At 49.0% G+C, this 27,650-nt stretch overlaps 1 protein-coding gene and 1 non-coding gene across 2 annotated transcripts in view; both read right to left on the bottom strand.

Moving 5' to 3' along the window:
• Positions 1–9,525: 9,525 nt before the first annotated feature.
• LOC115619083 (junctophilin-3-like) overlaps positions 9,526–27,650 on the bottom strand; it is a 45,172-nt gene continuing 27,047 nt past the window's right edge. Inside the window, exons 3-5 of the mRNA XM_030511113.1 lie at positions 26,099–26,223; positions 20,882–21,798; positions 9,526–9,606 (exon numbers count right to left, since the gene is read on the bottom strand). Coding sequence (XP_030366973.1) covers positions 9,526–9,606; positions 20,882–21,798; positions 26,099–26,223 — 1,123 coding nt within the window. The remainder of the gene's footprint in view (positions 9,607–20,881; positions 21,799–26,098; positions 26,224–27,650) is intronic.
• Positions 14,826–14,944, bottom strand: LOC115619302. The gene has a single exon (XR_003994960.1). It is a non-coding gene; the product is annotated as a 5S ribosomal RNA (ribosomal RNA).

The raw sequence follows: 27,650 nt of genomic DNA, 5'->3' as shown, positions 1-27,650 counted from the left end.
ACTTGATCTCAGAGTTTCAGCATGTCGTACCTTACTTACAGCCAGTATTTGCTGTTTTAGTGTTTATCGGCTGGGGGGCCTGGGCTAAGGTTCTTGTTTCACTGTACTTCATGGTAATGACTTGTAATACAATAGACTCATTGATCATGAAACTGGTCTGGCTTGCGTTCCCAGCGTGGCCATCACCTCTGTACATTGGGAGGTATATAATGAAATTTTTTAGCAATTACATATCTTTTTTTTTCTCCTCGGGGGGTCAACCTACGAAGGAGGCATTCCCTTACACCCCCTGCTCCCCCACCAGGCTATTTACAACAGCATTTGAGAGTTCTGAAGGTTTTGGATGGCCTTTGAATACCCTTGAGACCTGCCTGCTGATTGTGCTGGGGATCAGCATGTTGGCAAACATACGGAGTGTGTTATACCCACGGCCATCCTGCTCTGGGAACACCCTATTTCGTCTGAACTTGAAAGTTAAGCAGTATTGGGTTCAAATCTGGTCTAGGGTTAGATGACGATATAGGAGGACCACCAAGAGATTTTCCCTGAGGCTGGACAGTCATGAGTGGCAGGGTGTGTGGGATAGTATGGGCAAGTATCTAGGCCAGTGGGCCCCTCCAGTGCTTTGGAACTTCACCCCTGAACAAGTGCAACATCCGGAAAAACTAGTAAAACACTTAAACGAGGTGTGCTGTCGTCCTGGTTATACCAGAGAGGGACAAATCATGGCAACGTGCTGGGGCTTGGCCTATGCCTACAGAGCCCTGCTCAACACTATCCAGCACCTTCAAAGGGAAAAAAATGTCTCTGGATCTGATGGCAAAGCAACAGACAACGCAGCTACTCCAACTCCAAGCACTGCAGCTACACCAACCCCAGTAACAAGCACAGCAGCTACTCAAACCCCGACAGCAACAGACAATGCAGCTGTTGGTGTTACTCAACCCCCAAGCACAGAAGCTGCACCGACCCTGACAACAGACACTGCAGCCACTCGAACCCTAGTGGCAGACACTGCAGCTAAACCAAATGGCCAATTTCTGACAATATCGTTTGCCCCTGTAAGCAAAAGCAAACGAGAGGCACAAAAACAACCCATGTAGTGAAGAAAGATGAAGTCCCAATGCAATTACTACAGGGGACAGCATCCGAACAAGAGTTACTACTACGTGCATCAGAGGAAGAGGAAGAAGAGGTGACTTCTCAACCCTGGACCTCGAGGGAGCTGCGGAATATGTGAAAAGATTTCAGCCGTCTTCCAGGGGAGTGCATCGTCACCTGGTTGCTCCGATGCTGGGACAATGGGGCCGATGGTCACAAACTAGAAGGTAGGGAAGCCAAGCAGCTGGGATCACTTGCTAGGGAAGGAGGAATTGACAAAGCGGTTGCAAAAGCTAAGTGAGCCCTCAGCCTTTGGAGGCAGCTCTTGGCAGCTGTGAAGGAAAGGTTTCCCTACAAGGACTATGTTCTGAGTCGCTCAGCCAAGTGGACCACGATAGAGAGAGGCATCCAGTCCCTGAGGGAATCAGCCATTCTAGAGATGATCTGTCATAGGCCAGATGCCGGGAATGCACCCATAGATCCAGATGAAGTTGAATGTACACGACCCATGTGGCGGAAACTTGCACGGAATGCACCATCATCATATGTCCACTCATTGGCATCAATGACCTGGAGCGACCTAGCACCATCAACAGTGGATGACGTGACTCATCAACTCTGAGAGCTGGAAGACAATCTCACCCCTTCCATCATTTCGGCTGTGGAAAAACTCCTGTCCCAGGAGTTCAAACAATTGAGAGACAATCTATCTAGCTCCCCACATGTTCCAACCCATGTCTCAGCTATTAACAGAAGGTGCCATATTACTGAAGAGGGAAGATATAGGATGTACACGCCACGGGCCACCCTATGGTTTTACCTGTGGGATCATGGAGAAGACATGAGAAAGTGGGATGGAAAACCTACCTCAGTTCTGGGGGAACGGGTGCGTGAATTGAAAAGGAAAACAACGGTCAGTGATGATCCTCCTAAGAAAGTTGCTGCTCCAGTCTTTGGTGAGCAACTTCCCAGATGGGGTGGAGAGCTGATTTACTCCAGCTCCTGTGATAAGGAATACTAATCCCTTTCTACAAGACATAAGTGGACAATCTTATGATCACTATTAGAGGGGCCCTGCCTCCAGCCAGGTGGAGGAGAGGGACAATCGGGTTTACTGGACTGTGTGGATCAGATGGCCTGGCACATCAGTCCCACAGGAGTATAAGGCTCTAGGAGATACCGGTGCACAGTGTACCCTGATGCCATCAAGGTATCAAGGGGTGGAACCCATTTGTATTTCTGGAGTGACAAGAGGATCCCAAGAGTTGACTGTACTGGAGGCTGAAATCAGCCTGACTGGGAGGAAGTGGCAAAAGCACCCCATTGTGACTGGTCCAGACACTCCATGCATCCTTGGCATAGACTATCTCAGGAGAGGGAACTTCAAAGACCCAAAAGGGTATAGATGGGCTTTTGGTATCTCTGCCTTGGAGACAGAGGAAATGAAGCAGCTGTCCACCCTGCCCGGTCTCAGAGGATCCTTCTGTTGTGGGGTTGCTGAAGGTCGAAGAACAACAAGTGCCAATCGCGACCACAACAGTGCACCGGTGGCAATATCGCACCAACCGAGATTCCTTGATTCCCATCCATAAGCTGACCCGTAGACTGGAGAGCCAAGGAGTGATCAGCAGGACCCGCTCACCCTTTAATAGCCCCATATGGCCAGTGCAAAAGTCTAATGGAGAGTGGAGACTAACAGTAGACTATCGTGGCCTGAACGAAGTCACACCACCATTGAGTGCTGCCGTACCGGACATGCTAGAACTTCAATATGAACTGGAGTCAAAGGCAGCCAAGTGGGATGCCACAATTGACATTGCCAATGCATTTTTCTCAATCCCTTTGGCAGCAGAATGCAGGCCACAGTTTGCTTTCACTTGGAGGGGCGTCCAGTACACTTGGAACCGACTGCCCCAGGGGTGGAAACACAGCCCTACCATCTGCCATGGATTGATCCAGACTGCACTGGAACAGGGGCAAGCTCCAGAACACCTGCAATATATTGATGACATCATCGTGTGGGGTGATACAGCGGAAGAAGTTTTTGAGAAAGGGAGGAAGATAATCCAAATCCTGCTGAAGGCCGGTTTTGCCATAAAACGGAATAAGGTCAAGGGACCTGCACAGGAGATTGAATTTTTGGGAATAAAATAGCAGGATGCCCACAGATGTGATCAACAAGATAACAGCAATGTCTCCACCAACTAACAAGAAAGAAACACAAGCTTTCTTAGGTGTTGTGGGGTTCTGGAGAATGTACATCCCAAATTACAGTCTGATTGTAATCCCTCTTTATCACGTGATGCGGAAGAAGAATAATTTTAAATGGGGCCCTGTCATGGTTTAACCCAGCTGGTAACTCAGAACCACGCAGCCGCTCGCTCACTCCCCCCATTCTTCCTCCCCCTGCTCCCAGAGGGATTTGGAGGAGAATCGTAACAATGTAACTCCCATGGTTTGAGATAAGAGCAGTCCAGTAACTAAGCTTAAGGTATAATACTAAACCACTACTACCACCACTAATAATAATAACGATAAGGGAAATAAGAAGGGGAGCGGATACAATTGCTCACCACCCGCCGACCGATACCCAGCCCAACCCGAGCAGTGATCTGGGCCTTCTGGGTAACTCCCCCTGGTTTATATACTGGGCATGACGTGCCATGGTATTGAATACCCCTTTGGCCACTTTGAGTCAGCTGTCCCGTCTCTGCTTCCTCCCGGCTTCCTCTCCTCCGTGGCAGAGCATCAGACTGAGAAAGTCCTTGGTCGGAGTAAACATTACTTAGCAACAACTAAAACCATCAGTGTTATCAGCGTTGTTCCCAGGCTAAAAGTCAAAAACAAAGCACTGCACCAGCTACCAAGAAGGAGAAAAATGACTGCTGTAGTTGAGCCCAGGACCGGCCCTAAGCAACAATAAGCCTTTGAACAAATTAAATGAGTGATAGTTACTGCAGTAGCCCTTGGACCAGTCCAAACCGGGCCAGATGTGAAAAATGTGCTCTACACCGCAGCTGGGGAGAATGGTCCTACCTGGAGCCTCTGGCAGAAAGCTCCAGGGGAGACTCAAGGTCGACCCCTCGGCTTTTGGAGTTGGGGATATAGAGGATCCAAGGCCAGCTACACTCCCACTGAAAAAGAGATACTGGCAGTCTATGAAGGGGTTCAAGCTGCTTCAGAAGTGATTGGCACTGAAGCACAGCTCCTCCTGGCACCCCGGTTGCCTGTGCTGGCCTGGATGTTCAAAGGCAGGGTCTCCTCTACACATCATGCAACTGATGCTACATGGACTAAGTGGGCCGCACGAATTACACAACGAGCTCGAATAGGAAATCCCAGTCGTCCAGGAATTCTAGAATTGCTCATGGACTGGCCAGAGGGCAAAGATTTTGGGATGTCACCAGAAGACGAGGTGATGCGTGCTGAAGAGGCCCCACCATATAAGGAACTGTCAGAGAGTGAAAAGCAATATGCCTTGTTTACTGATGGGTCCTGCTGTATTGTGGGAAAGCATCAGAGATGGAAGGCAGCTGTGTGGAGTCCCCTGTGACAAGCTGCAGAAACTGCTGAAGGAGAGGGTGAATTGAGTCAGTTTGCAGAGGTGAAAGCCATCCAGCTGGCCTTGGGCATTGCTGAACGAGAAACATGGTGAGTACTTTGTCTCTACTGACTCATGGATGGTGGCAAATGCCCTGTGGGGGTGGTTGCAGCAATGGAAGCAGAGCAACTGGCAAAGCAGAAGTAAACCCATCTGGGCTGCTGCACTGTGGCAAGATATCGCTGTCCGGGTGCAGAACCTGGTGGTGAAGGTACGCCACGTAGATGCTCATGTACCCAAGAGTCAGGCCACTGAGGAACACCAGAACAACCAGCAAGTGGATAAAGCTGCTAAGATTGAAGTGGCTCAGATGGACTTGGATTGGCACCATCCGGGTGAATTATTTTTAGCCATGACCCCTCAGGCCATCAAGGCAGAGATGCAACATATAGATGGGCTCGTGATCGAGGGGTGGACTTAACAATGGACACTATTGCCCAGGTTATTCACGAATGTGAAACGTGCTGCAATTAAGCAATCCAAGGGGTTAAAGCCTCTCTGGTATGGAGGACGATGGCTGAAGTACAAGTATGGGGAGGCCTGGCAGATTGACTATATCACACTCACAGCCATCCCCCAAGGCAAGCGCCATGTGCTTACCATGGTGGAAGCAACCACCAGATGGCTGGAATCATATGCTGTGCCCCACGCCACTGCCCGGAACACTGTCCTGGGCCTTGAGAAACAAGTCTTGTGGCGACACGGCACCCCAGAGAGAATTGAGTCAGACAATGAGACTCATTTCCCGAACAACCTTATAGACACTTGGGCCAAAGAGCATGGCATTGAGTGGGTATATCACCTCCCCTACCATGCACCAGCCTCTGGGAAAAAACAGCGGTACAATGGGCTGTTAAAGACTGCACTGAGAGCAATGGGTGTTGGGACTTTCAAACACTGGGATACACATTTACCAAAAGCCACCTGGTTGGTCAACAGTAGGGGATCTGCCAACAGGGCTGGCCCAGCCCAATCGGAACTTTTATGTACTGTAGAGGGGATAAAGTTCCTGTGGTGCACCTAAAGAGTTTGTTGGGGAAGACAGTCTGGGTTATTCCTGCTTCAGGTAAAGGCAAACCCACTCGTGGGGTTGCTTTTGCTCAGGGACCTGGATATACTTGGTGGGTAATGTGGGAAGATGGGGAAGTCCGATGTGTACCTCAAGGGGATTTAATTTTGGGGAAAGCAGCCAATGAACTCAATTGTATGCTGTTGCCTGCTATATAACACTTCTATAGTCCATCAGCTAGATGCCCATCTCCACCACTCTGGGCGTTGAAAAGAAGATGTGTGCTGTCATGATCATCAGCAGAGAATAAAGTAATGGGAAAAGCTGGCAGCAGCAACTGGAGTCTCCCAGAACTGTCCTCAGGTTGCCATCGACTGACCCTGACTTCCCTCCAGTCATCACCCCAACAAAAAATGAGCTTTGATGAAACCAGATGAGCTCAGCATTGACCAGACGAGTTCAGCGGTGTCATCAGCAGGCAACATTGCAACACTACACACTGTCCCTCCTGCCCTGAGAGACTGTTGCAAGAGATGGAGCCTGACATCATGGACGGGATGAATTCAGCAGCTTTATAGGGTTTGGTCCATGGACTAAGGAATGATGTCTGTCTGTTTGTGTGTGTGTGTGTATATATATGTATGAGACAAAAAGCAATGGTATATTGAAAAATGTGGGATCTGAGCATGACGTGAATGGTATGCAATAAGGGGTGGATACTGTCCTGGGTTCAGCTGTAACAGTTTTTTTTCTCCTTGGTAGCTGGTGCAGCGCTGTGTTTTCAACTTTAGTCTGAGGACAATGCTGATAACACACCAATGTTTTAGTTGTTGCTAAGTAACGCTTACCCCTATCAAGGACTTTCTCAGTCTCTCATACTCTGCCAGTGAGGAGGGGCATGGGAAGCCAGGATGAAGCAGAGACAGAACACCTGACCCAAACTAGGCAAAGGGGTATTCCATACCACAGCACGTCATGCCCCGTATATAAACTGGGGGGAGTTACCTGGAAGGCCCAGATCACTGCTCAGGTTGGGCTGGGTATCGGTTGGTTTGTGGTGAGCATTGGTATTGTGCATCACTTGTGCTTATTGTTTTCTTTTTTTACTTTCTCCTTTTAGTTTCATATTCTCTCCCCTTGTTATTTCTTTTATCATCATTATTATTATTAGTGGTAGTAGTAGTAATTTTGTATTATACCTTAGTTACTGGACTGTTCTTATTTCAACCCATGGGGTTTACATTCTTTCAGTTCTCCTCCCCATCCCTCCAGGACTTGGGGGGAATAAGGGGGTGAGTAAGTGAGTGGCTGCATGGTTCTGAGTTACCAGCTGGGCTTAAACAACGACATAGTCTTTGTCTATCTCTCATGTTGAACAAACCTCAGCTCTATTGAGTTTTATTCTGTGGAACAAAGTGATGAAAAATCAGAGTTGCATTTGTGTTTGTACAGAACTGCTGGTACATGGGCAAGAGCAGGAATCAGTCAGCAGTATGAAAAAGCTAGTCCTGAAATCACTAGTATTTTTATTTGATTGATACCAAGAAGCAATTTTTTGATGTTTTATATATATCTAGATATTGTACTGTGTTTGGATGTGACTGTTTAACCTGCTCCTGGTGGGACCTCTGTATCATGCACCTGAATGTACAAAATTAAAGTCCTTGACAGTCTTTACAAAGAGTTACAAAACACATGGATGAGTTTCTAGGGTTGCAAGCACAACATGTTATTTGGTTGAAATATGCAGCAACCATTCAGGAGTAAAAAATATGACTAAGGACCTAAAAGGAAAAAAAAAACCCAAAACAAAACAAAAAATGTATGAAGATGATGGACAGTTACTGTGGAAAATGAAATAAAAGTTGCAGGGGATCTCACTGCCTTCAGTTCTCATTTATCCTGTCTACCCATAGCCCTTCTGCCTGAAAAGGGAAAGGAAGAAAAAGACAAACTGCGACAGGAGGGAATAAGACCATGTAAGGAAAAGAACTGAATTTAACTACAGCATGCTCTAATCCTTAGTTTATTTCTGGTTAAAAATATAGCAATCCAGTGCAGTGTAATAAGAAATCTGCTGAAAAGTTAGCAGAGAAACAGCTAAAACAGAAGCAAAGCAAAGCTGAGTCCGCAAGTCAGGGCTGTACCAAACAATTCTGTATGTGAAATGTCAAGGAGGATTTGTTCCCTCCTTCCTCCCCCCAAATATACCTGTGGAAGGGATTCATCCCACCCTCGGGTTGCTGTCATGCTTGCACCCCTTCTCCTGCTGAACAGCACAGTTGGTTGAACTGAGGGTGGAATTTGGTCCCTGGATGTACCGAATCCCAAATGAAGCCACTTGAACTGTACCTGATGGTGGTGGATCACTGGCAAAGCCAATCTCCAGGGCAGGGAAAGACGAGGAACCAGTACAGTCATTTTTGAGAAGTGAGGGGCTGTAGGCCACTTCCAAGCAATTGAGCTAAGAATACACTCATGTGATGGGGACCATAACAGCTCAGAACAGGGATGAGTATGCATATTATCAGTGGGGACAGGGGAGGGGAGAAAATCAAGGCAGGCATATTACAAAGATGGTATAAACAAACAAATTAAGTGACATAGAAAAAGGAAAAAAAATACATCCTTAGAGGCTGCCATTGCCAATGATGTTTGGGTTTTTTTCTTTTTTGGTTTTTTTTTTCTGTTGTCTTTCTCTCTCTTTCTCTGGTGTTTCCTGTTTTTTCCTGGTTTTCTTTCTTTTCCTTATTTTTTGTTTTTTGTTTTTTTGGGGTTTTTTTTTTGGTTTTTTACAGGGACATATTGGAAGTTGGAATATACATCTGCCATTACAAAGTGCAAAATACTACATGCTCAGAGCCCAAGCATGATGTCTGAAACAGTCCACAGCAAGATGTAAGAGACAAACCCAACACCCTCACCCTCTCTGGGACATGCTCCAGTGCTCCTCTCCAGATGCCTTTGAAGAACAGTTTTACCTTATTTTGCTTTATTGTGTTTTATTGTTATCCGAAGTGGATCAGAATCGAGCCCTCTCTCCCCAGTCCCTCCCCACCAGTCTGCTTCCCAGCATCTCTGTTCACGCATGTGTTTGGGATGGGATGCTCGAGTTAATGCTGCTCCTCACGCAGTGGCGAGCACAGCACAATGACCAGCAGCTACTCAATTTGTGTTGCTGAAGGTGCCTCCACATTTTTTGGGAGGGAATCCGGGTAGATATTTTTACCCCAGAGAAATTTGCTGTGAATTAAAAGTAGCAGTAGGTGGTTTTCCAGCCCTGCCATGGCAGGGAGCAGCCTGGGGAGGAGTGAAGACAGGAGTGTAGTGGGGCTGCTGCTTACTTAAAGCTGTTGTGGATTTCCCTGGGAAGCTCAGCCTGGAGTATCCCAGGACCCGTACATCAAACAAAATCTCCCCGTGGTCCCCTCATCTAGTCTCCATTTTGGGGTTCATTGCTGTTGTTCTGAATATATTTTTACTGGGTGAGGGGAAGGGAAATGAGGTTTTATTTTGTTGATATTCCTTCTCGTCCTTTCCCATGTTGGGGGGGCAGAGTGTTGATAGCATTTTGCCATGCCACACAGCATAGTGTTACACAAGCAAAGAATTTTGGCTAAAATCCAAAAAACATTACCCAGGAAAAAAGGCAAACTGTGAGTGAGACTCGATCATTTGTTGTTCTTCTGTGAAAAGACTTGGAAATTGTTGTAGGACAGTTCGACTTATGATTTTTCCCTTTTTGTTGTTGTTTGGGGTTTTTTTCCCCCCATTCATACATGTAACTTAGTTTTGCAAACAAGACAGTCTTGAATTAGATGAAAAAGTTAATAAACAAAATGGCGACTCCAATATTTAGTAAGATCACCATGACTACCAGGATGGGAGCTGAGCCCTGGAAGAGAAAGAGAAGGAGAGGAGTTAGAAGATGTGTTGAAAGTCTGTCTAAGGCTGCCTTGGAGCAGGGTTGGGAGCTGTGCTGGGTCCAGGATACTGCAGGGCAGGCAGACCCCAAATGGCCCATTTACACCCTCAAGCAAATGATTCTGTAGTGCTTGGAACCCTTGCTGAATTTTTCCGTGAGGAAGGTGTGAATAAAGATCTTCCCCTTGGAGGTGGGCAAATAGCGGAAGCAGGGACTAAACCCAGATCCATTGCCCCTGTCCCTGAGACAATAAACAGGTTGCTCCTAGCTCTTTCATCCAAGCACAGCATCCTCCTAAGGCAGCCTCCATTTCTGCAAAGGCAGACAAAATCCCTATCTTGGTTCACCAGAAAGGAACCAGGCTCTGTCAGGAGCCCCTTTGCTTGCTCCCTCCCCACACTGACCCATAGCCCAAGGCATTCTTGGGGCCTGAAGCATCCCTGGCAGCTCTGTCCCTCTTATCCCTGAGTGACAGCAGAGCTGCTGGACTCCTGCTTTTCTGAGCCACTTCAACACTTACTTTCCATCCATTTGCCTCAATAGACATGCATACCTGCAAGTCTGGGAGCAAACTCTGTTTACTGTCATACATTAGCACAAATGGCATCTAAGTCCTAATGTGAGCTCCAGACCCAACATCTGCCAAGCAAACACCTGGATGCAGACCCACTGAATCCATCAATTAAGACAGCAGTTGCTTATGGACTCCCCCATGTTGTGCAAATCAGAAATCTGGCCTTAAAAGAATAACTAAAATCAGTTGGTGGTCAATGAAAAAGAAAATAAACTATTATATTGGATCATATAGTTGTTTGGGGATGGTTTGGAGGAGTCTTCAGAGGACATTTCCCAATAAATGTGATTGCTTGTACAGGTATCCTGATAATGGCAAAAGTCAGGCTGGTCTATGTTAAGCCAACGTTTTGGGAAAGCTCTAATAAACTTTCCTGAGGTTTATATGGACCAAATTAAGCTCCCGAGGACTATGTGGAAACCTTTGCAGCAACCTACACCACAGCTGACCTGTGTCAGACACCCACCATAGGCTGGCTTGAAGTGAACCCCAGGAGCATCTGTTACCTTCCACTGAGCATAAAGGCAGCCCTGACGACTTGTGTTGGGCATGATGAGGATGTGACTGTTGGACCCAGGAATAACAGAAAAGACCTCTCAGTGTGGGGACTGCAGACAACCCTCCAATGCATCGTTCTGCAGAACACTGGTCAGAAAAACATCCACCCTTCCCCCTTGTCCCTGCCATAAAACATTTGCTGTCCTAAAGTGTTAACGTGGCTTGCATCAGGGTGAGCAAGCGTTTGTGCAGGTAGGTGGTAGCTATTTCTCAGAGTAGCTAGTATCCTCATCTATTCTTGCTGCAATGGAGCTGTGCCAGGTTTCATCACCTGGTATGGTATAAATCCTTTTCTCCACACTCCTGTCCTAACAAAGCTCCTGTGTCTGTTGGGTTGGCATGGGGCAGGGTGGACACCCTTTCTAACCGAGTACCACTCTGCAGAGATACTGGGGGGAAAAAAAAGGGAAAAAAGCTCCTTGCTGGCCAGAGATGGTTTCTCTTCTGAGCAGGCTGATTCAGTTTGCATTTGGGAGTGGGTGGGAGTAAGGATGATGGAGTTTGCTGGAAAGGCATATTTGTAGCTTAGCAACAGGGTCGAAGGAAGCCAACCAAATGGAGGGATTGCAGAGATCCTCTCCTGGCAGGCAGGTATCCAGCAAATCCCTCCACCTGTGCCACACCAAACCTTTCAAAAGCAGAACCTTCCCCCCCTCCCAGCCTTGCCGCTGCCAAGCACTGCGATGCGGTGTGTTATTTACACTGGGGGAGGATTAGCTTCATTTCAGAAGATTATTGGGTTTTATGATTTTTGAGCTCATGTTAATATAATAACAGATTGCAAGTGATTATCACTGTCATTGTTTCTGTTGGCAGGGCACCACAGAGGCACAAAATGCATTTGGTTCCCTCCACCTTGCAGCCAGGGGAGGATTTAACTGCTCTCCCTCATGCTGGCATTAGCCTTGGTCCACTCATCATCTGATGTCCCCTGCCAAAGCAGCAGTGACCATTTCTGCCCCTGCTCTGCTCAGGCTACTGGATCGCTTCAATACCATGAAGGAAGTAAAGTTGTATACCAGTCCCCCAGATAATCTGGAGGCTGACAAAAGGCATAGAGCAGGACTGGCTGCCTCTTAATTCCCTGGTGTTTGAGCTTTGCCCTCACAGACACAGACACTTTGGGATGGATCCGTTGGGCTGACCGAGATCACAACCCTTTGGTACTTGTGTTCAGAGGATGCTGATGGGACGGTGTCCAGGGAGGGAGCATATCCTTTGTTTATACACCAGTACATCAAAGTTGTGCCCTCATCTAGCAAAATGGGGGGGAGTCAACACACACATACCCACCTGCATCAGCAGCAACTGGATTCCTGTGCACAGATGTTTTGCTCAGCTCCCTGATTCAGCCAGCACCTATTTGCATCTCACACCCCCTGTTCAATGCAGAGACAGGAGAAAATGCCACTGCATATGTGGGGTCTTCCATATTTGCCAGCAAAAGCATCCCAGAAATAGGATGACCAGGGAGGGGAGGGGTCTCTGCAAACTGAATAGCTCAAATCCAGCTGTCTGACAACCTACACATTCTGCTTCCTTTTTACAGTTAACTCTTTTTAACCCCCTCTTCCCTGCACTAACTCCAACAAGGACTCTCCACTCAGCAATTGCAGGTACAGCAGCTCCCCCCGGCATATCTTGGCGGGGGCTGGGGTCCTGCCTGTGGCAGCTGGTGGATAAGCAGCTTTGTGACTTTGAAGCTTCCATTTAGCTCCAAGGAAACACTTGCCCTTCTCCCCTTTGATGGCAAGGATGTCCTGGGATATGTGTAATCTGTTTCTAAGAAGCAATTCCTGCTCAGTGCCCAGGCAGAAGATGAATCACTTCCGGGTTTGTGCTTCAGAAGAGATGTTTTGCTGAGCCCAGCCTGGCAATAGGTCAGTGAACTCCCTTTTACTGCAGCTACAGCCAGTCAGTATTTTAGAACTAGCAGCTTTTACAACTCATCATGCCACATGCTAGCCCTATAACGTGCGCCATCCACATGTAGAAAGAAGAGCTGTAGCCCTTGATTTGCAACTTTGCATGTCACTTTAGTAGTTCAGTGGTGCTTTATCTTATCTTTGGCCTCCTCAAGACTTAGAGAAGCCCGAAGAAAGCCCTGAGACCAGCGGTATCTCAGGCTCTGGGGTGCTAGAAAGCCAGAGGTTGAGCTGATTTTCTGAGCCTGGTGTTTGTGTGTCAAAGACAGCAAGCAGCCTGCAAAGCTTTGCTTTTTTATCTCTTTTTTAGTAGTGCTAAAGCAGGCCATCAGGAACTGCAGAGATTTGTTTAAACCACCCTGCCTGTCATTCGGGAGACAGGGCTCCACTGTGGAACACTGTGCTGCCTCCCAGCACTGTGTCCACAAGTCCAGAACCCGCTTCACTGGGAAACAGATGCCAGTCGGCAGTGTCCTCTCACACAATTTTAGCTGTCTAAATGTTAGACATCTAGTCTGTGCTAACCATCTAGGCTGTCTGTAGGCCAAGTGACGTGAGACGAATTCCACCCAGAATGGTTACCAGCCTGGCTCCAAGAAAGGAAAAATTAAATCAAGTTCTGGTGTGCCGAAACATCATCCAGCATACTGGATGATGGCAAATTTCATCAGCAAAATGAGGCAGCTCTGGGGCTGGGATTTTTTCTTTTTATTTTTTATAAAAGATCCTTGGACTCCTTCATAGGAGAAAAACATCTGCCAAGGATGGGCCCAGTGATGATACGCCAGTATCAGGTAGCTGGAAGGATACATTTGTATCAGCAGGGATAGCCTTCAAGGACTTTCAAGTTTTCCTCCAAAGTTTAGAGATTTGGAACATAGACCCAAACCCTAAACACTAAAATGTGAATAAACCCTTGTTATGGCACAGAGATAATAACAGCAATCGGAGCTGTAGAAGTAATGAGTGAAGGTTTCTTCCAGTCTGTGGTTTCTGGCACTCTGCAGCTCCAATGGTGGCTGCAGCTGAGCACCACCATTCCTGCCCCTCTGTCTTGTTTGTTTTTATCCTTTAACTGTTGTGTAGCAACTCAAGTCTTACTGGGAATACAAGGGACAGCTGGTTTACAAATACAATTGCAGCATAATTAATTTAAGCATTAACAATCCATTATTATCTGTTATCACAGGGTACAAGCTCTGCCTCTCTGTCATGGAAACCATAGTGCAGGTTACCTAGGAATCCCTCTGGGATCCTTTAAGTGTAGTTACTAAGGACTTGGATCAGAAAAAAATATATATGCATCGTTTTCCAGTCTCAGCACTGCAGAAAGTGCTGAAAACTTAGCAGCTCTGTGACATTTGTGCTGATTTGTCACAATTGCCAGGAACAGGCTGCTGTGAAACAGTTAAAGAGCATTTAGCAAAAGAAACATAGGGGATTCACTTTGCTTTCTCCAGCATATTACAGCATCTCCTGTGACTTGAGGAAGGGAGCCCAGGAGATGCTGAATGTGCCCATGTAAGAGGAATGGGCACTTAATACCAGTGTGCAATTGAGGCACAGAAAAACCTGCAGAAAAGAAGTGGCTAAAGTGAACGTGAGGGTTTATCCCAAGCTGGTGTCTCTTAATGAATTGTTTTGTCACCCCTGGTTCAGTCCTCGCATTACAGGTGCCTGCGTGGCCAGGAGCAAGCTCTGTGTTTGGAGCTGTACATGTGTTTTTAAGGTTTTTGGTTCTCCTGCAGTCAAAAGCTCACGTTCAACCTCAACTTCTCCAAAGCTAGAAGATGTGGAGTTGGGCTCAAAACCCTAAAATGAATCCAGGATGACAGGAGCAAAGTCAGAGAGGTGCTCTCTTCAGGTACATCATAGAATCATAGAATAGTTAGGGTTGGAAAGGACCTTAAGATCATCTAGTTCCAACCCCCCTGCCATGGGCAGGGACACCACACACTAAACTATGTCACCCAAGCCCCGTCCAACTTTTGGCCTTGAACACTGCCAGGGATGGAGCATTCACAACCTCCCTGGGCAACCCATTCCAGTGCCTCACCACCCTCACAGTAAAGAACTTCTTCCTTATATCTAACCTGAACTTCCCCTGTTTAAGTTTGAACCCCCCAAAAAAAAGCCTACAGCACCCGGGATTCCCAGGCGGTCTCCCATCCAAGTACTAACTGAGCCCAACCCTGCTTGGCTTCTGAGATCAGATGAGATCGGGTGTTCCCAGGGTGGTATGGCCATAGGCCATACATCAAAGGGTTCCTGAGAGTAAAAGGGGTTTAAAAGGACCCTGTCAAGTTAAACATCACGTTTCTCTCTGAACATGATTTACCTCATGTTGTTACTGGTAATGCCTGCGATGTCTGTACATGAAAGGGATTAGAGGAAGAACAGTTTCCAATTATTTTTGCCCAAGGAAACTATAGCTGCCCCATCCCTGGCAGCATTCAAGGCCAGGTTGGACAGGGCTTGGAGCAACCTGGTCTAGCGTGAGGCGTCCCTGCCCATGGCAGAGGGGTTGGAACTAAATGACCTTAAGGTCCTTTCCAACCCAAACTATTCTGTGATTCTATGATTCTATTATTTATTTTAAAAAAAGGTAAGAGGACCACAGAGATAAGGCACAGAGTTTAGTCCCAAGGAGGCTAACCACAAAAACATCCCCAGGCCCCTTTCCCAGCAGATTGGTCCAAAGGCAGATAGATGGAGAATCCCTGTGCATGGCATCGAGCCTGGTCTGAGATGCAGGTGAAGCTTCACAATTCAGTGGGTGCCTGTTCAGGACAGAGGGAACAGCCAACTGGTTCTTTTATCTCATTTTACACTCTTTAGGGATAACTAACTTTTCTGAAGCAAACACTCCACCTCGAGGTCGGTCCCTTCAAGAATAATCCCGTAGCTGCTGGAAAAGGAAGCATCCATCACCCACATCAGCAAGGAGGTGCCATTTCTGGGGCAAGTGCTGTGCCCCATCTCCCCCACCTTGCTCCACCAAAGCCCAGGCTGAGGTCGCTGCCCTGGTACCCTCCCTTGGCCCGGCTCTGGCTGCACAGTGTGCTCCGGCAGAGGCTGTGCTGGCTGCAGATTGGCTGCCTCCTCCTCCCCCCAGTGACAGCAGAACCTGCTCGGAATATCTTGATGGAAAATATGCCCCTCGCGCAGTAAGCAACCAAAGAAGATGCTGCAGCTGCTGGAATCCCTCCTTGCCTCCCCAGCGGGTACCTGGAGGTGACAAGGGGGTCTCTCTGAGGTCCCGTTTGCTGCAGCTGTTTGCCCTGGTTTGTTTTCGGTAAGAGGCAGTACCATTAGCAAAAGGCCGAGAGCAGGGAGATTTTATCCGACAGCATGTGACAATGGAAGAAAATGTCAGAGATGGCTGCAGTGTGGTTTTTTGGCTACTGCTCTACCATTGGACTTTCTCAATGAGATGAGACAGGGGGATTTTAAAGGGCCAAGTCTCAAGCCTACTCACATCTCCAGGGTGCCTTTAGTGAGGCCACAACATGTCCCTAGAAGTCTTCATCTAAATGTCCGTGATTGCTCCTGCCAAATGAGGACAGCAGGCTCCATTCGTGCCTGAACATTGGCCCTTCTTGCAAGCACGTTGAGGACCTCTGTGCCTAAACCACTTCTTTTCCCTTTTAAAAGCTGCAGATGTTCAGCACCTGCGGAAAAGGAGATGTATTCTTTTGGGGTTTTTTCCCCCAACCCTAAATATGTGATGTGTTTTGTGCTGACGGATAAAAGGGTTGCTGGCATTTTAGAAAGCCTCTTTCCTTTTCCAGTGTCTCAACAATTCCTTTTTTCCTTTCCCATTTTAGATCTTCTCAAAGGCTCTAGGAACCTCTGAAGCATTCAGGCACAGGCTTGAGCTTTGCGCCTCGTGGGCCTTGAAGACCAGAGAGGATGGTGATGTTCCTATAAAGTCCCTTAATCTGACAACACCAACACTTGTCCTGGTGCGTTGGTTTCCGTTTTCATCTGCCCAAACAGTGACAATTGATGTGAGTTTGTTCTGTGCATGCAGGGGTCAGTGCACACAGAGACACAGAAAGATCAGGTGGCTTTAAATGTAATTTTAAAGCACTTGTATGACTGTAGTGTGAGCTTGATGGCCCCGAAACCCCAAAGTCCCATGACAGCTAACACCAGTGCAGAATTTCATCAATGTTATTGAGCGCTGGCCTCATGAAATGACCTTTATAAGAGCAATTTTCAATTACGGATGTGCAACCCCAATGAAGGGGGGTTCCGGGAACATCTTTTTACAGGACTGGTGAAAAATGACTAAAAGAACAATGTTCCCATAGCTCATATAGCAACCTATACGCCTGACTTCTCTACAGAAGTCTGCATCCCCACTGGGGCACACATTGCAAGAGGTTGGACTCCAAGGGACTCCACAGCCCATCCAGCCTTGTTTCTAAGATAGAAATCAAGACCAGTGATAATTTTAAGACTGCATTTTTGCAAGACCTGCATCCCCACCCTGCTCCCATGAGCCCTGCCAGAGGTGTGCTTGCTCTCAGAGCAGGAGCTGGCACTCCAACACAGAGCCAGCCCACCAGCCTCACTGATGGCATGTGTAGTGCTGGGTTTTGGCAGATTATTTTTAAAACAAGCTTAAGCTGCGAGGGTGACCTCAGCTCTGTGCAGGGATACTCCAGGTAGGGCAAAAATAGCCCTACTCAGCTAAGAGCATCCTTCCTGTTCATTGGCAGCACCTTTCTGAAACAGCCCAGCTGTCTGGGAGATGAGAAATGCCCTTTTCAGGGAGCAGCTTCACAGATGGCAGTGCTGTGGATCACAGGGAAGCAGGCTGTCATGCAAGCTGAAACAGCGTGGGCACACACATGTGCACGCACATGTGTGCGTGCGCACAGCCAGCCCTTCCCAGGAGCTGCAGGCTGGAGGTGAGCTGCTGGCAGTCCAAAGAGGAGGGGTGTCTCAGGATAGCATGAGAAATGGGGATTTGTGGAAGTTGGGGAGCCTTAATTCTGTGTAAAGACCTGGAGCATGAGGATTCAGTGGGGTTTTTTCTGCAGGACTAAGCATCTGAGTGCCCTGTGTCACTGAGTGTGCACCAAGAGAGGTAGATGTGGGGACTGGGATAAATCTTTCCCCTTAGCCTTCCCCTCCTCTTCCTCAGGGACTCACTATGCTCACTGAAGTTTGAAATGCTTTGAGGTCCTGCTGGGTGCAGGCAAGGTTATGCCATTAGGCAAGAGGTTGGAACACAAATCACTGCACCTCCCATTCCTCTCCTACACCTCCATCCCCTGCTCCTGTCCAACCACCCCTCTCTGCCAGGCCACTGGAACAAAACCCTGCTAGCACAGTGTAATTCTTGCTGGCATTGTAGGTTATTTAAATCCACATATTATATCTTCCTCTGTATTACATTAGCTTCCTCCCAAACCTTCGCCATCTGTTCCACCCTCGGTTATGAATGTGAGAAAACTGAACATGCTGCTTCACAGCTACAGCACTTTAAAAGTATGATGTGCATCCTAATGGCTTTTCTGTGTGCTTTTCCATGCAGGTTGTGCCCCTTCGTTAGTGCCTGGGATTCACTTGAAAGAAACATTAATGTTATGTTGCATTAGTGGCTATTTACCTCCAGCTCAAGCCCTCCTCCCCAGGTGGGAGGTTTATGTGTGATGGCTCCAGTGTGCAGGCTGGGGTCTGCCTGGGGAGAGACACCAGGACTGCTCGTGCTAGTGATCTCCCTGAGGAACGCGTGGCTCTCAGCAAGGAGAAATGGTGGTTTCATCCCTCCTTTGGGACCTTTGTCTTTTCCAGTTCCCTGCCGCCGCGCAAGGTCACGTTATAAGAGGTGCTGGACCATCTGTGAGTCCCACAGACTTCAACAGGGTTGATGTCTGTGCAATTACTGCTGCTGCTTTTCCCCTCTGAAAGCCTGTCAGGCTCCTAATGCTGCCTGTCATTTCTCACAGGCATCTGCTCTAGAAGGGAAAGACAGCCTGGTCTGGCCTCAGCACCTGCTGGTTTGCTCAGTGGTATGTGCTCTGGGCTGGCTTCACTTGGAGCAATGTTTTTTTCTGGACTGGCAAGATGTGTCCTACAGTGCAGTCCACCAACAAACACACTGTGTTCAGCTCTTCTTTAATGCTGTGCGGGTGCTTTCAAGCCTGTGCCGAAGCTTGCAAGATGAATAGGAAGCCGGAAAGCTACAGGACTGTGGCTGTGTGTGTGATTTATCCACAGCCACAGCAGGGAAACTGTGGCAGATCTGTAGTTTAGTCCTTCCTGCATCCTGGCTGTTCACAGGCTGCAGATGTCCCTGCTCCCTCCTCTCTCTCACCTGTTCACTCTCATTCCTTGGCTGCAGGTGCCGACACCTTTGCTCTGCCAGCACCTGGAGGAGCAGGGATGCTGTAGGGATGGCAATTGTGATCATACATTACAGACCATGATGCTTTCTAGCCCAAACTTTCATCATGACTGACAATGTCATTTCAGTTTCATGATCCCTGTCTCCCAAAAAACCAAGCAGCATCTTCTGCTGCTCTGACAGGGAGATTTAGTTCCTTTCTTCTGCCAGAGCCTGATGTGTCACCACCTGAGAGTTACAGATTTTTCCTTTTGCCTGTGTAGGTTTGGCCTGGGCTGTGGGACATCCAGAAGCACAGGATCCCTCCTGTGTTGGGCGCTGACTCAACAAGGGGCAGTTTGGAGTGGTGATGGCTTCCCCACTGCTCCCCTCAGACCCCCATAACCTCCCCTAGCAATGACAAACCAATGGGGAGAACAAGTGACGAAGCTGCTCTCAATGTAAGTCCAGGAATCATCAAAAAACAGGGCTGAAAAGGATCTGAAAATCACACATCTCAGCCTTTTCCCAAGGCAGGTTTATCTCTGACCAAGTTATATCTGAGCTGCAGATGTCCAACCAGGTCTTAGACCACCTCCTCCCTCCCTGCCGCCACAGCCTCCCCAGGCAATTTAGTACAGCCCTCAGCTCACTAGTAATGGCTAATGGGTAACCACTACTGCTAATGCTTGAATGTAAGCCTATTAATTCTGTTCATTGAGAATGGATTGTTCCCTTCCACTTTGCAGCAGCTGCTTTATGTGTTTGAAGATTGCTCTGTCTCCTCTTCCCTAGCCTGAGCACCTCCAGCAGCCAGTTGGTAACACCCAACGTGTCCTTGTCTCTCCCGAAACAAAGAGCCCAGGACTGGATTTCTCACAAGAGTCCCACAAGCTATGCCCCTGCTTGTGCTCTTCACAGTAGAGTGATAGTATAGTATATAGATAGTATAGATGTAGATAGTATAGTTGGCTGTAATATCCTTTACCACTCTGATCTGCAGAGCTCCAATAACCCACTACCCTTGCTGTACTTGCCCATTGCTTTCCCTTCCTAGATGTCCTTCCCAAATTGCATCCTCTTGTCTACAGTTTGCCAAGACCCTTTTGCATTGCATCCCCCTGTTGAGGGGCTGGTACCTGCTCCTGGCTCACACCCACACACCAAAACCCCTGAGCTGTATTGCATCATACAGATCAGTACAGGAAACCCGAGCAGTGGTCAACTCAGGAACACAACCACTTTGCAATGTCCCCTGCTCTGTGACCATGGTTCCCTCCTCCACCTGGGTCAGGCCTCTGGTACAACACGGTGACAAAGCCACTGCTTCAGCAGTCAGTGCCATCACGTAGCAGCAGAGCAACTGAGAGGCTCTGTAGGTTCATGCACTGCCCAGCTACCAGGATTTAGGCACTGATGTTGCAACAGGGTCATGCCACGCTCTTGGGCCAGCATGAAGTTCTGTTGCCATAACTGAACCACAAGGCAGCATCACCAACACCTTTCCTACTCCTGCAGCTTTTCCACCAGGTGAATGCTCAAAATCCCAGTAATCATGTATTCTTATTGCTGGCCCCAGGGCTGCAAAACAAACTCAAACTTGCTGCTCACATCCTCCACTGAAAAACCTGTTGCTCCCACCAAGACATTCTGCAGAGAAACCTTCCCAGCACATGATATTATGCAGGATAGAGAAGGGAGGAGTGGGGATTCGAGGCACAAACCCACGATAACTAGGAGGTCAGCTCTGCTGGCAGAGCAACCTCCCTTTCTGCACCACTGCGCCACCACAACATCTCTGCACTGAGCTTCTCAGCCAGATGTCAACACACAATTTCACCTACTTACCGCACTGGATTTGAGCGCATCCCCGTTGTCTTCTTCAGATTCTAGTGCAACAGGTAAAGATTTCTGTGGAGGGGAGAAAGTTAAGTCCCACCTTAGTAGCCGAGGTTCAGCTTTGTCCCCAAACCTCAGGTTTTCCAGTTTCTGCACCATGGGCTCGGCAGAGGAAGCTGGCCTGAAATTCTCTTTGTTCTGGGATTTAGACCTCAGTCTCTGAACCCCGTAGCCCCAGTCTTCCCCACGGTGGTCATCAGCCATGCTTCTGCAGGGTGCCCCTTTGCTATAGTGTCTTTTTTGGGTGTGAATCTCTTGCATATAAGAATCCATCCTCATGAGGGGCTTCATCTCCATCTCATAATTGCTCTTCTCCTCGTCTAGCTCAAGCAGTTTGGAGCTCCCTGAGCTGTGGTTGTGGGACCTGTGGTGGGAAGTCCATGAAACTGTGGCTGGGGAATCTGTCCACCTGTCTCTTTGCTTGTGGTTGGAGGCCGAATGTTTGTGTCCTCCACTCCGACCTCTGTAGTCTTCAGGGATGGAGGCTGACCCCAGCTGACCGCTGCACAGTGTCCCGCTTCTCATGCCATGAGTCCCACTGACCTTCTCTTCACTCCAGCTGTTGGGTCGCAAGTAATCCCCACCATGTCCCTCCAGCAACATCTGGATCTCCCCACCCCTCTCTTCATCCACTGAGACCTGCCTGGAAAAGTGAGAGCTCTTGTTCCTGCAGGAAGGACCCAGGGGTGGCGTGGAGGAGGGACTGGCAGGGAAGCTCTGCAGTGGGCTGTCATCTGGAGTCAGGTCGGATGGGGTAGTCCCTTTGCGGTACAACTTGGGGCTCTCTTGTTGGAGAGGTGTCCCGGTGGAGAGGACCTCAATGTCATCGCTTGAGTTCTGGTGCTTCGGTCTCTGGCATTCAAGCCCTTTTTGTGTAGTCATTAAGAGAAAAGAGAGAGGGAGAAATGCAACAGGATTATTTCTATTCTGTGGGCACCCACCAGGTTTTTCATGTCAAAGAATAGGGCTGAGAGTGTTGGATGGCAGGGGAACCATGGGGCAAGATCAGGACAGCAGCGGTGTAGCACAATAAACAGCTTCTGCTACTAGACCAAGAGAAAAGGCATTGTTGGTTTTACACCAAACCTGCCATCACCCCCAGCATCTGCAGAGCAGCATGGTGCTCTGCAGCATGGGAAATAGCTTGGCATTAGCTGCTGGCATTGTCAAGATAGAGGCATTCTGCACTATGGTTGTGGTTGTCCACCGTTAACCCAAGGGCTACCAAGCCTTTTAGAAACCACCTTTAGAAACCTGCTCCTTTAGCCCCCACAGTTCTCTCCACCCCTGCTGCCGGTGGGCACCCTGTTTGCTTGGGGACGTGTGTGAAGGACCACAGCCCCAGCAAGGTGGGGAAGCTGCTTACAATGCAGAGCTTCTGGAAGCCCTGTGCCCTGCCTGTGCTCTGCCTACAGCCCTGCTTTCCCTGGCAGGTTGCAGGGATGGGCAGCTTGCAGCCCCACTTGAAAGCAGCCTGTGCTGCTACATGGCATGCAGTCACTCTAACCCCGCTAAGGGTGTTAAGATGATTTTTGGAGACCACCTTTTTCCATCAGTTCCCAGACTGCAAGCATGAGAGGGGAAATCTGAGATGAACCCATGGCTCATGCTTGTGTATGCCGAGCGCTACTGGGATCACCCCGTGCCCAGCTCACTGCCCACAGCCTTCACACCTCTCCCTGGACAGGAAATGCATTGGCTTTGTGGCTGAGAGGTACAGAAGAATCTCACCTCAAAGTTTTCACAGGTAGATGGTCTCATCTGAGCAGATGTGCAAGCCTCCCATTAAGAACACCCCCACACACAAACCATATATTGAACAGCTTTCCTGCCCCAGACATGAGGAAGACATGGACATTTTCCCACACAGCCCTCCTTGCTGGATGTGATGGAGAATACATGGGAGACTGAACCTCCTGGGATTTATCTGGGGCCCCCAAGCAATCTTTGTACTAGTGGGAAATTGTTGTGAAGGAGAAAGGTGGAGTTCACCCCCTCCATCTTCATGCAGAATAACTGTCTCAGGGCAAAAATACAGACCTGGTTTTTTGGCTGTTGTTCAGATGTTCCTGTTCCAGCCACCCTCCAACATCACAGATGGGAAACTGAGACAGGGAGGGAATAAATGGCTTCATATGAGAAAGCTGTAAAGCCAGCTACTAAAACGGGCTCACCCAAGACTTGGGGTGTCCCTGTTTGTCTCAGGCTTTGACCAATCTTCCCCAATCCAGGTCTCCAGGGCTCTTGCTGGAGTTGCAGGGACTTGAAAGCTTCCCTCCAGCTCCAATGACCCCAAAGCCGATCTCCAACAGCACAACCAGCCACAGCCTCACTACACCCACTGCTCCTGTGCCTTCTCACAGACCCCAATCCTCTCAGGTCCCCTGAGCCCCACAACAGAGGCAGGAAAGCCCAATGATGCTTCAGCATCCTCCTGGAGACCCACACCAGGGACCACATTATTAAGCACTATCACATCCTAAATCTTCCCCACCCAGACCTGCAATGAGCTGAGCAGGTTCTCTTCTGCTTCTCCATGGGTTAATTCCCTGAGTTCTGCAGCCCCTGGCTGTAGCTTGGGGAGGAGCCCCAGCATGGCTGCCCCTCCAGCCCTGGAGCCCCGCAGGGATGCAGGCAGGAACTCAACAGATGTATGGTGCCATCTTGCCAGCTTTTGACACCCGAGGATGTGCAACAATTATTCTGAGCTAAAATTAGTCATGGAGCACGTGATGTTCCTGGAAGAACGGTTGTGAGAGCATGAAGGAGGATGCAGAGCACCAAATCTGGATTTCCAGCAGGATTGAGGCAGCCACGCCTGGCCACAGCATCTTCAAAGCCAAGCACATGCCCCTGAGGACCCACATATGGGATTGGGGAGCATTGTTGAGCTCCTGCCTCTGCCACCAACATGCTGTTGTCACCTTGGGGGAGTCACTCCACCAGCAGCAACTGACCCTGCTGGCAGCTGCAACCAGGGGCATCCGGCAGAGCCAGGACGAGGGAGGCACAACCACAGCGAGCGTGATGGGTATGTGGAAGATCCTTGCAGCAGACAGAGATGGAAAACCACAGGGGAGAGGGTGATGCAGGTTACTGAGCAGGGATATTTTTGGTTTTTACAGGTAAAAACCTTGCAGCACTGCTGTGGCATGTCTGGGGTTGCTGGAGCCAGTGCCCACAGGTCTGGAGTCTGTGTCTGTTCAAATAGGGGCTGTGCTGCAGGGATGATCTGGGCCAGGATGCCTGCGGGGCTGATGGTGAGGTGGGCATCAAATCCCCTGTGATGCTGTGAAGGTGAGTGGCACACAGAACCCACAAAACCTTGTAAGGTGGGAACATCCAGCACCCATGCTGCTGCGCAAAGGGGATGGCAGGCAGTGCCTGCAGCACTGTGCAAGGTGGGCATGTATAGCCCCTGCAAGGACATGCAGCGTGGTGGCAGCTCACCCCATCCTTGCTGCAGCTCCCCCTAGCCTGAGGTTATGGGGTCTGTGGGGTGGTGCAGCTGCTCACAGCTATTATCTGCCTGACTTGGTCCACGAGCACTCCCAGGTTTCCCAACACATCTTGGATGGTGTGTTTTTTTTTTAATGTGCTCTAAGTGGAAACTCCTTCCCCCTCCTTCACTCACACACAACCCACCCAGACATGAGCACCAGAAACATGAGCCCCAGCACAAGTCAAGCACCATATCCCCGTCTAGAAGCTAGTAAAAAATGTAGTACCTAAAAATATCTTTTCAAGAGGTGATTTAAAACCAGCAAAGTCTCTTGGCAAGAGGAAATGGAGATGAGGAATATCTCAGGGCTGAAGAAGCCCCTGGGACTGCACAGCCCTGTGAAAAAGCTCAGATCTTGATATACAAATTGGACCTCTGAAGGAGGAGAAATGCCGAGGGGTGTTTGAACAGAGCTGCACCTTCTTCCAGCGAGCACAGAGCTGTGTGGGGCTCTGCATCCTCTGCCGGGGGGATGCTTGAGCCCCTGAAATGCCCATCTGCATGTGCCCATGTCCTGGAGGAGGGTTTTCCACCCCCACCGCCCCAGCTCAGGCAGGTTCCTGGCTGGAGCCAGACCTCAAACCCTGTCTGGCTCATTGCTGCTGAGCCATGGGATGACCCCAGCCACCCCCTGCAGCCTCCACAATGAGTTGAGGACTCATGCATGGGCTGGCTGGTCCAAAAGATGCAATGGGCCCTTTTCCCCGGCCTCAGGGAACAGCACCAACATGAGTCACCAGCACCAGGCCCTCGAGCAATTAAACCGAATGAGTAATCTTCAGTTAGAGAGCTGGAAGGGGGAGAAAATAATGATAGACGCCTCCTAATGAGGGTTTGGTACAGGAAAACTTCTGAATAAAACCATTCACATAGATTAATTACTATGTTAATTATTGCTGGAGGGACTTGGAGCTTTCCACTCCCACTCGCAGCAGCCCCTCTCGCTCCCAGATAGGCACAGCCTTCGTGGGGTGAATCCACCCCGTATACCCACTGGCTGCAGACCCCCACCTGACCATGGCTTTGCTTTGGCTTCCTCCTCCCTGAGCCTTTGATGAGCCTGAGCCTCTGATGAGCCTGAGCCTCTTGTCAATCAGCAAAAACTAGGCCAAACCAGCAAGAAATGTCAAAGATGATGGATGGAAGGAAGAGCCACCAAGCAAACCTCAAACACACATTTCCCCAACACCTTTGCAACTGATTTGCATGCTCAAGCGATGGATTAGCTACCAATACATGGGAAATCAGGAACCATAAAAGCCATGGGGGAAAAATCAGTGACCGCCTCTGGGATCATTTGTCTTTGCATTTTGCTTTCAGAGCTCTTGCTGGGTTTTTTCTGTGCAATCATCAAAGACTATGAATTAAAAAAATGGGGGTGTTTTGCTGTGAAAAGAGGAGATCCCTGTAACTACAGGACTGCACAGGGTGGAAGTGCTGAATATTGAAAGCCTTGTGTTAAAACCCCTGAAAACTGGTGTTTTGGGGCAGTTTCCCACCCCAAGAGTCCAGGTGAGGACCAGGAGCTGCAAGCACAGATGGAGCCTCAGTGTAGGGCTCATTTCTGGGGGTGTTTGGGTCTCTGCATGGCTGAGCAGGGTAGAGAGTGGCACGAGGCAAAAGCCACATCCATGGGGCCGGCTGGCACGGCAACACACACTGACCATTTTCCCTGTGCTGGAAGGAAGGTGAAAACTCTTTGGCAGTGATCCTGGCAATCCGTGCTTCCTCCTGAGCTTTCTGCGCCGCTGTCACAGCTGCCTCTGCCTTGGCCCTGGAGTGAGAGGTCCTGCAAGGCAACCAGAGAGACAAGGACCGTGTTAGGCAGCTTCCCTCTGCAGGCCAAGGCATAGAGAAATGCAAAGTCCCCCCATGAAACCCCTTTGCTCCAACGCCCTGTGACAGAGGAGCCACTGCTGGTAGCTGGGGCTTCTTGGGGAACGGGTAATGTTACATCAACAACATGTTCATGAGCCACTTCTCAGTCTGCAAATCACCCAGGTGGTTTGGAAATAGGGGCAGGATGCTTTGTTTCCCTGGGGATGCATCACCCTGAAGCAGACTGGTGCCCTTCATCATGCATCCCTCTGTGGGGACTTCAGCCTGGCAGACATCTGTAGCCTCTGGGCCTGAAGACCTGAATTTAAAGCTGGTGGGGTTTTTCTTGTAACCAAACCCATTTGGTTTTGGATGAAAAGCAAAGATTTCCACCCCCACCACCATATTCTGCGTAAAATGCTGGATGTAAATACAAGTGGGGTTTGCCACCAAGAGCAGAGGTAGGAGCGGGGTCTTGCCATCAGTACCACCTCCACCCCCCCTTAAAACAGCTTGGCAGAGGGGTTGGGCTAGATGATCTCCAGAGGTTCCTTCCAACCCTAATGATTCTGTGATTCTGTTATCAGGGCATTGTTTTTCACCTGGACAAGCGACTGTTCCCTGTACTCACCCATTACTGACTATTTCCCAGACACTCATGTTGGATGGTGTTTCATCACTCAAGATCTACACCCTCTTATCCAGCCCCTCTACAGTGTTCCTGTGAACATCCTTTGGAGGCTGGTTTGCCCCTTCCCCTTAGCTGAGCTATCGAGGCACTTTTACTTAAAAAAAATGCCCTTTCCTACCCACCCTTGTGCAGGCAGCGTTATAAATAGCTCTGTTGATTTCTTTTCCCTCCAAAATCAAGCCCTCCATCTCCTTTAATCTTTTTTTTTTTCTGCCACTCTGAATTCCCTCTAATTTTTCGACATCTGCTCAGAGAGGAGTGCCATTTCTGACAGGCTCCTATAAATGGAAAATAGGGCTAGTAATGTGCCTGCCATTGCATCGTGCAGCACAAGCCAGGGATATGGAGCTGGGTGTGCACGCGCCTGTGTGCTGTCACCTCTTTGAGCCTGGGCAAGATGTCTGGTCCCTGCTCCTGGAGTTGACCTGTCACTTGTTTTCAAGTGCTGACAAGTTGTTTTTGCTCTAACAAATGCTTTATTTATATAAATTGCCTGCTTGGGGGTGTTGTTGGTTGATGAGAAACTGAACATGAGCCAGCTTCAGTGTGCGCTCGCAGCCCAGAAACCAACCATATCCTGAGCTGCATCAAAAGAAGTGTGACCAGCAGGTCGAAGGAGGTGATCCTGCCCCTCTACTCTGCTCTTGTGAGACCTCACTTGGAGTACTGTGTGTAGTTCTGGTGTCCTCAACATAAAAAGGACATGG

This window comes from Strigops habroptila, chromosome W, assembly GCF_004027225.2.
Source record: "Strigops habroptila isolate Jane chromosome W, bStrHab1.2.pri, whole genome shotgun sequence".
NCBI lineage: Eukaryota > Metazoa > Chordata > Aves > Psittaciformes > Psittacidae > Strigops > Strigops habroptila.
This window is presented reverse-complemented; position numbering and strand designations above follow the sequence as displayed.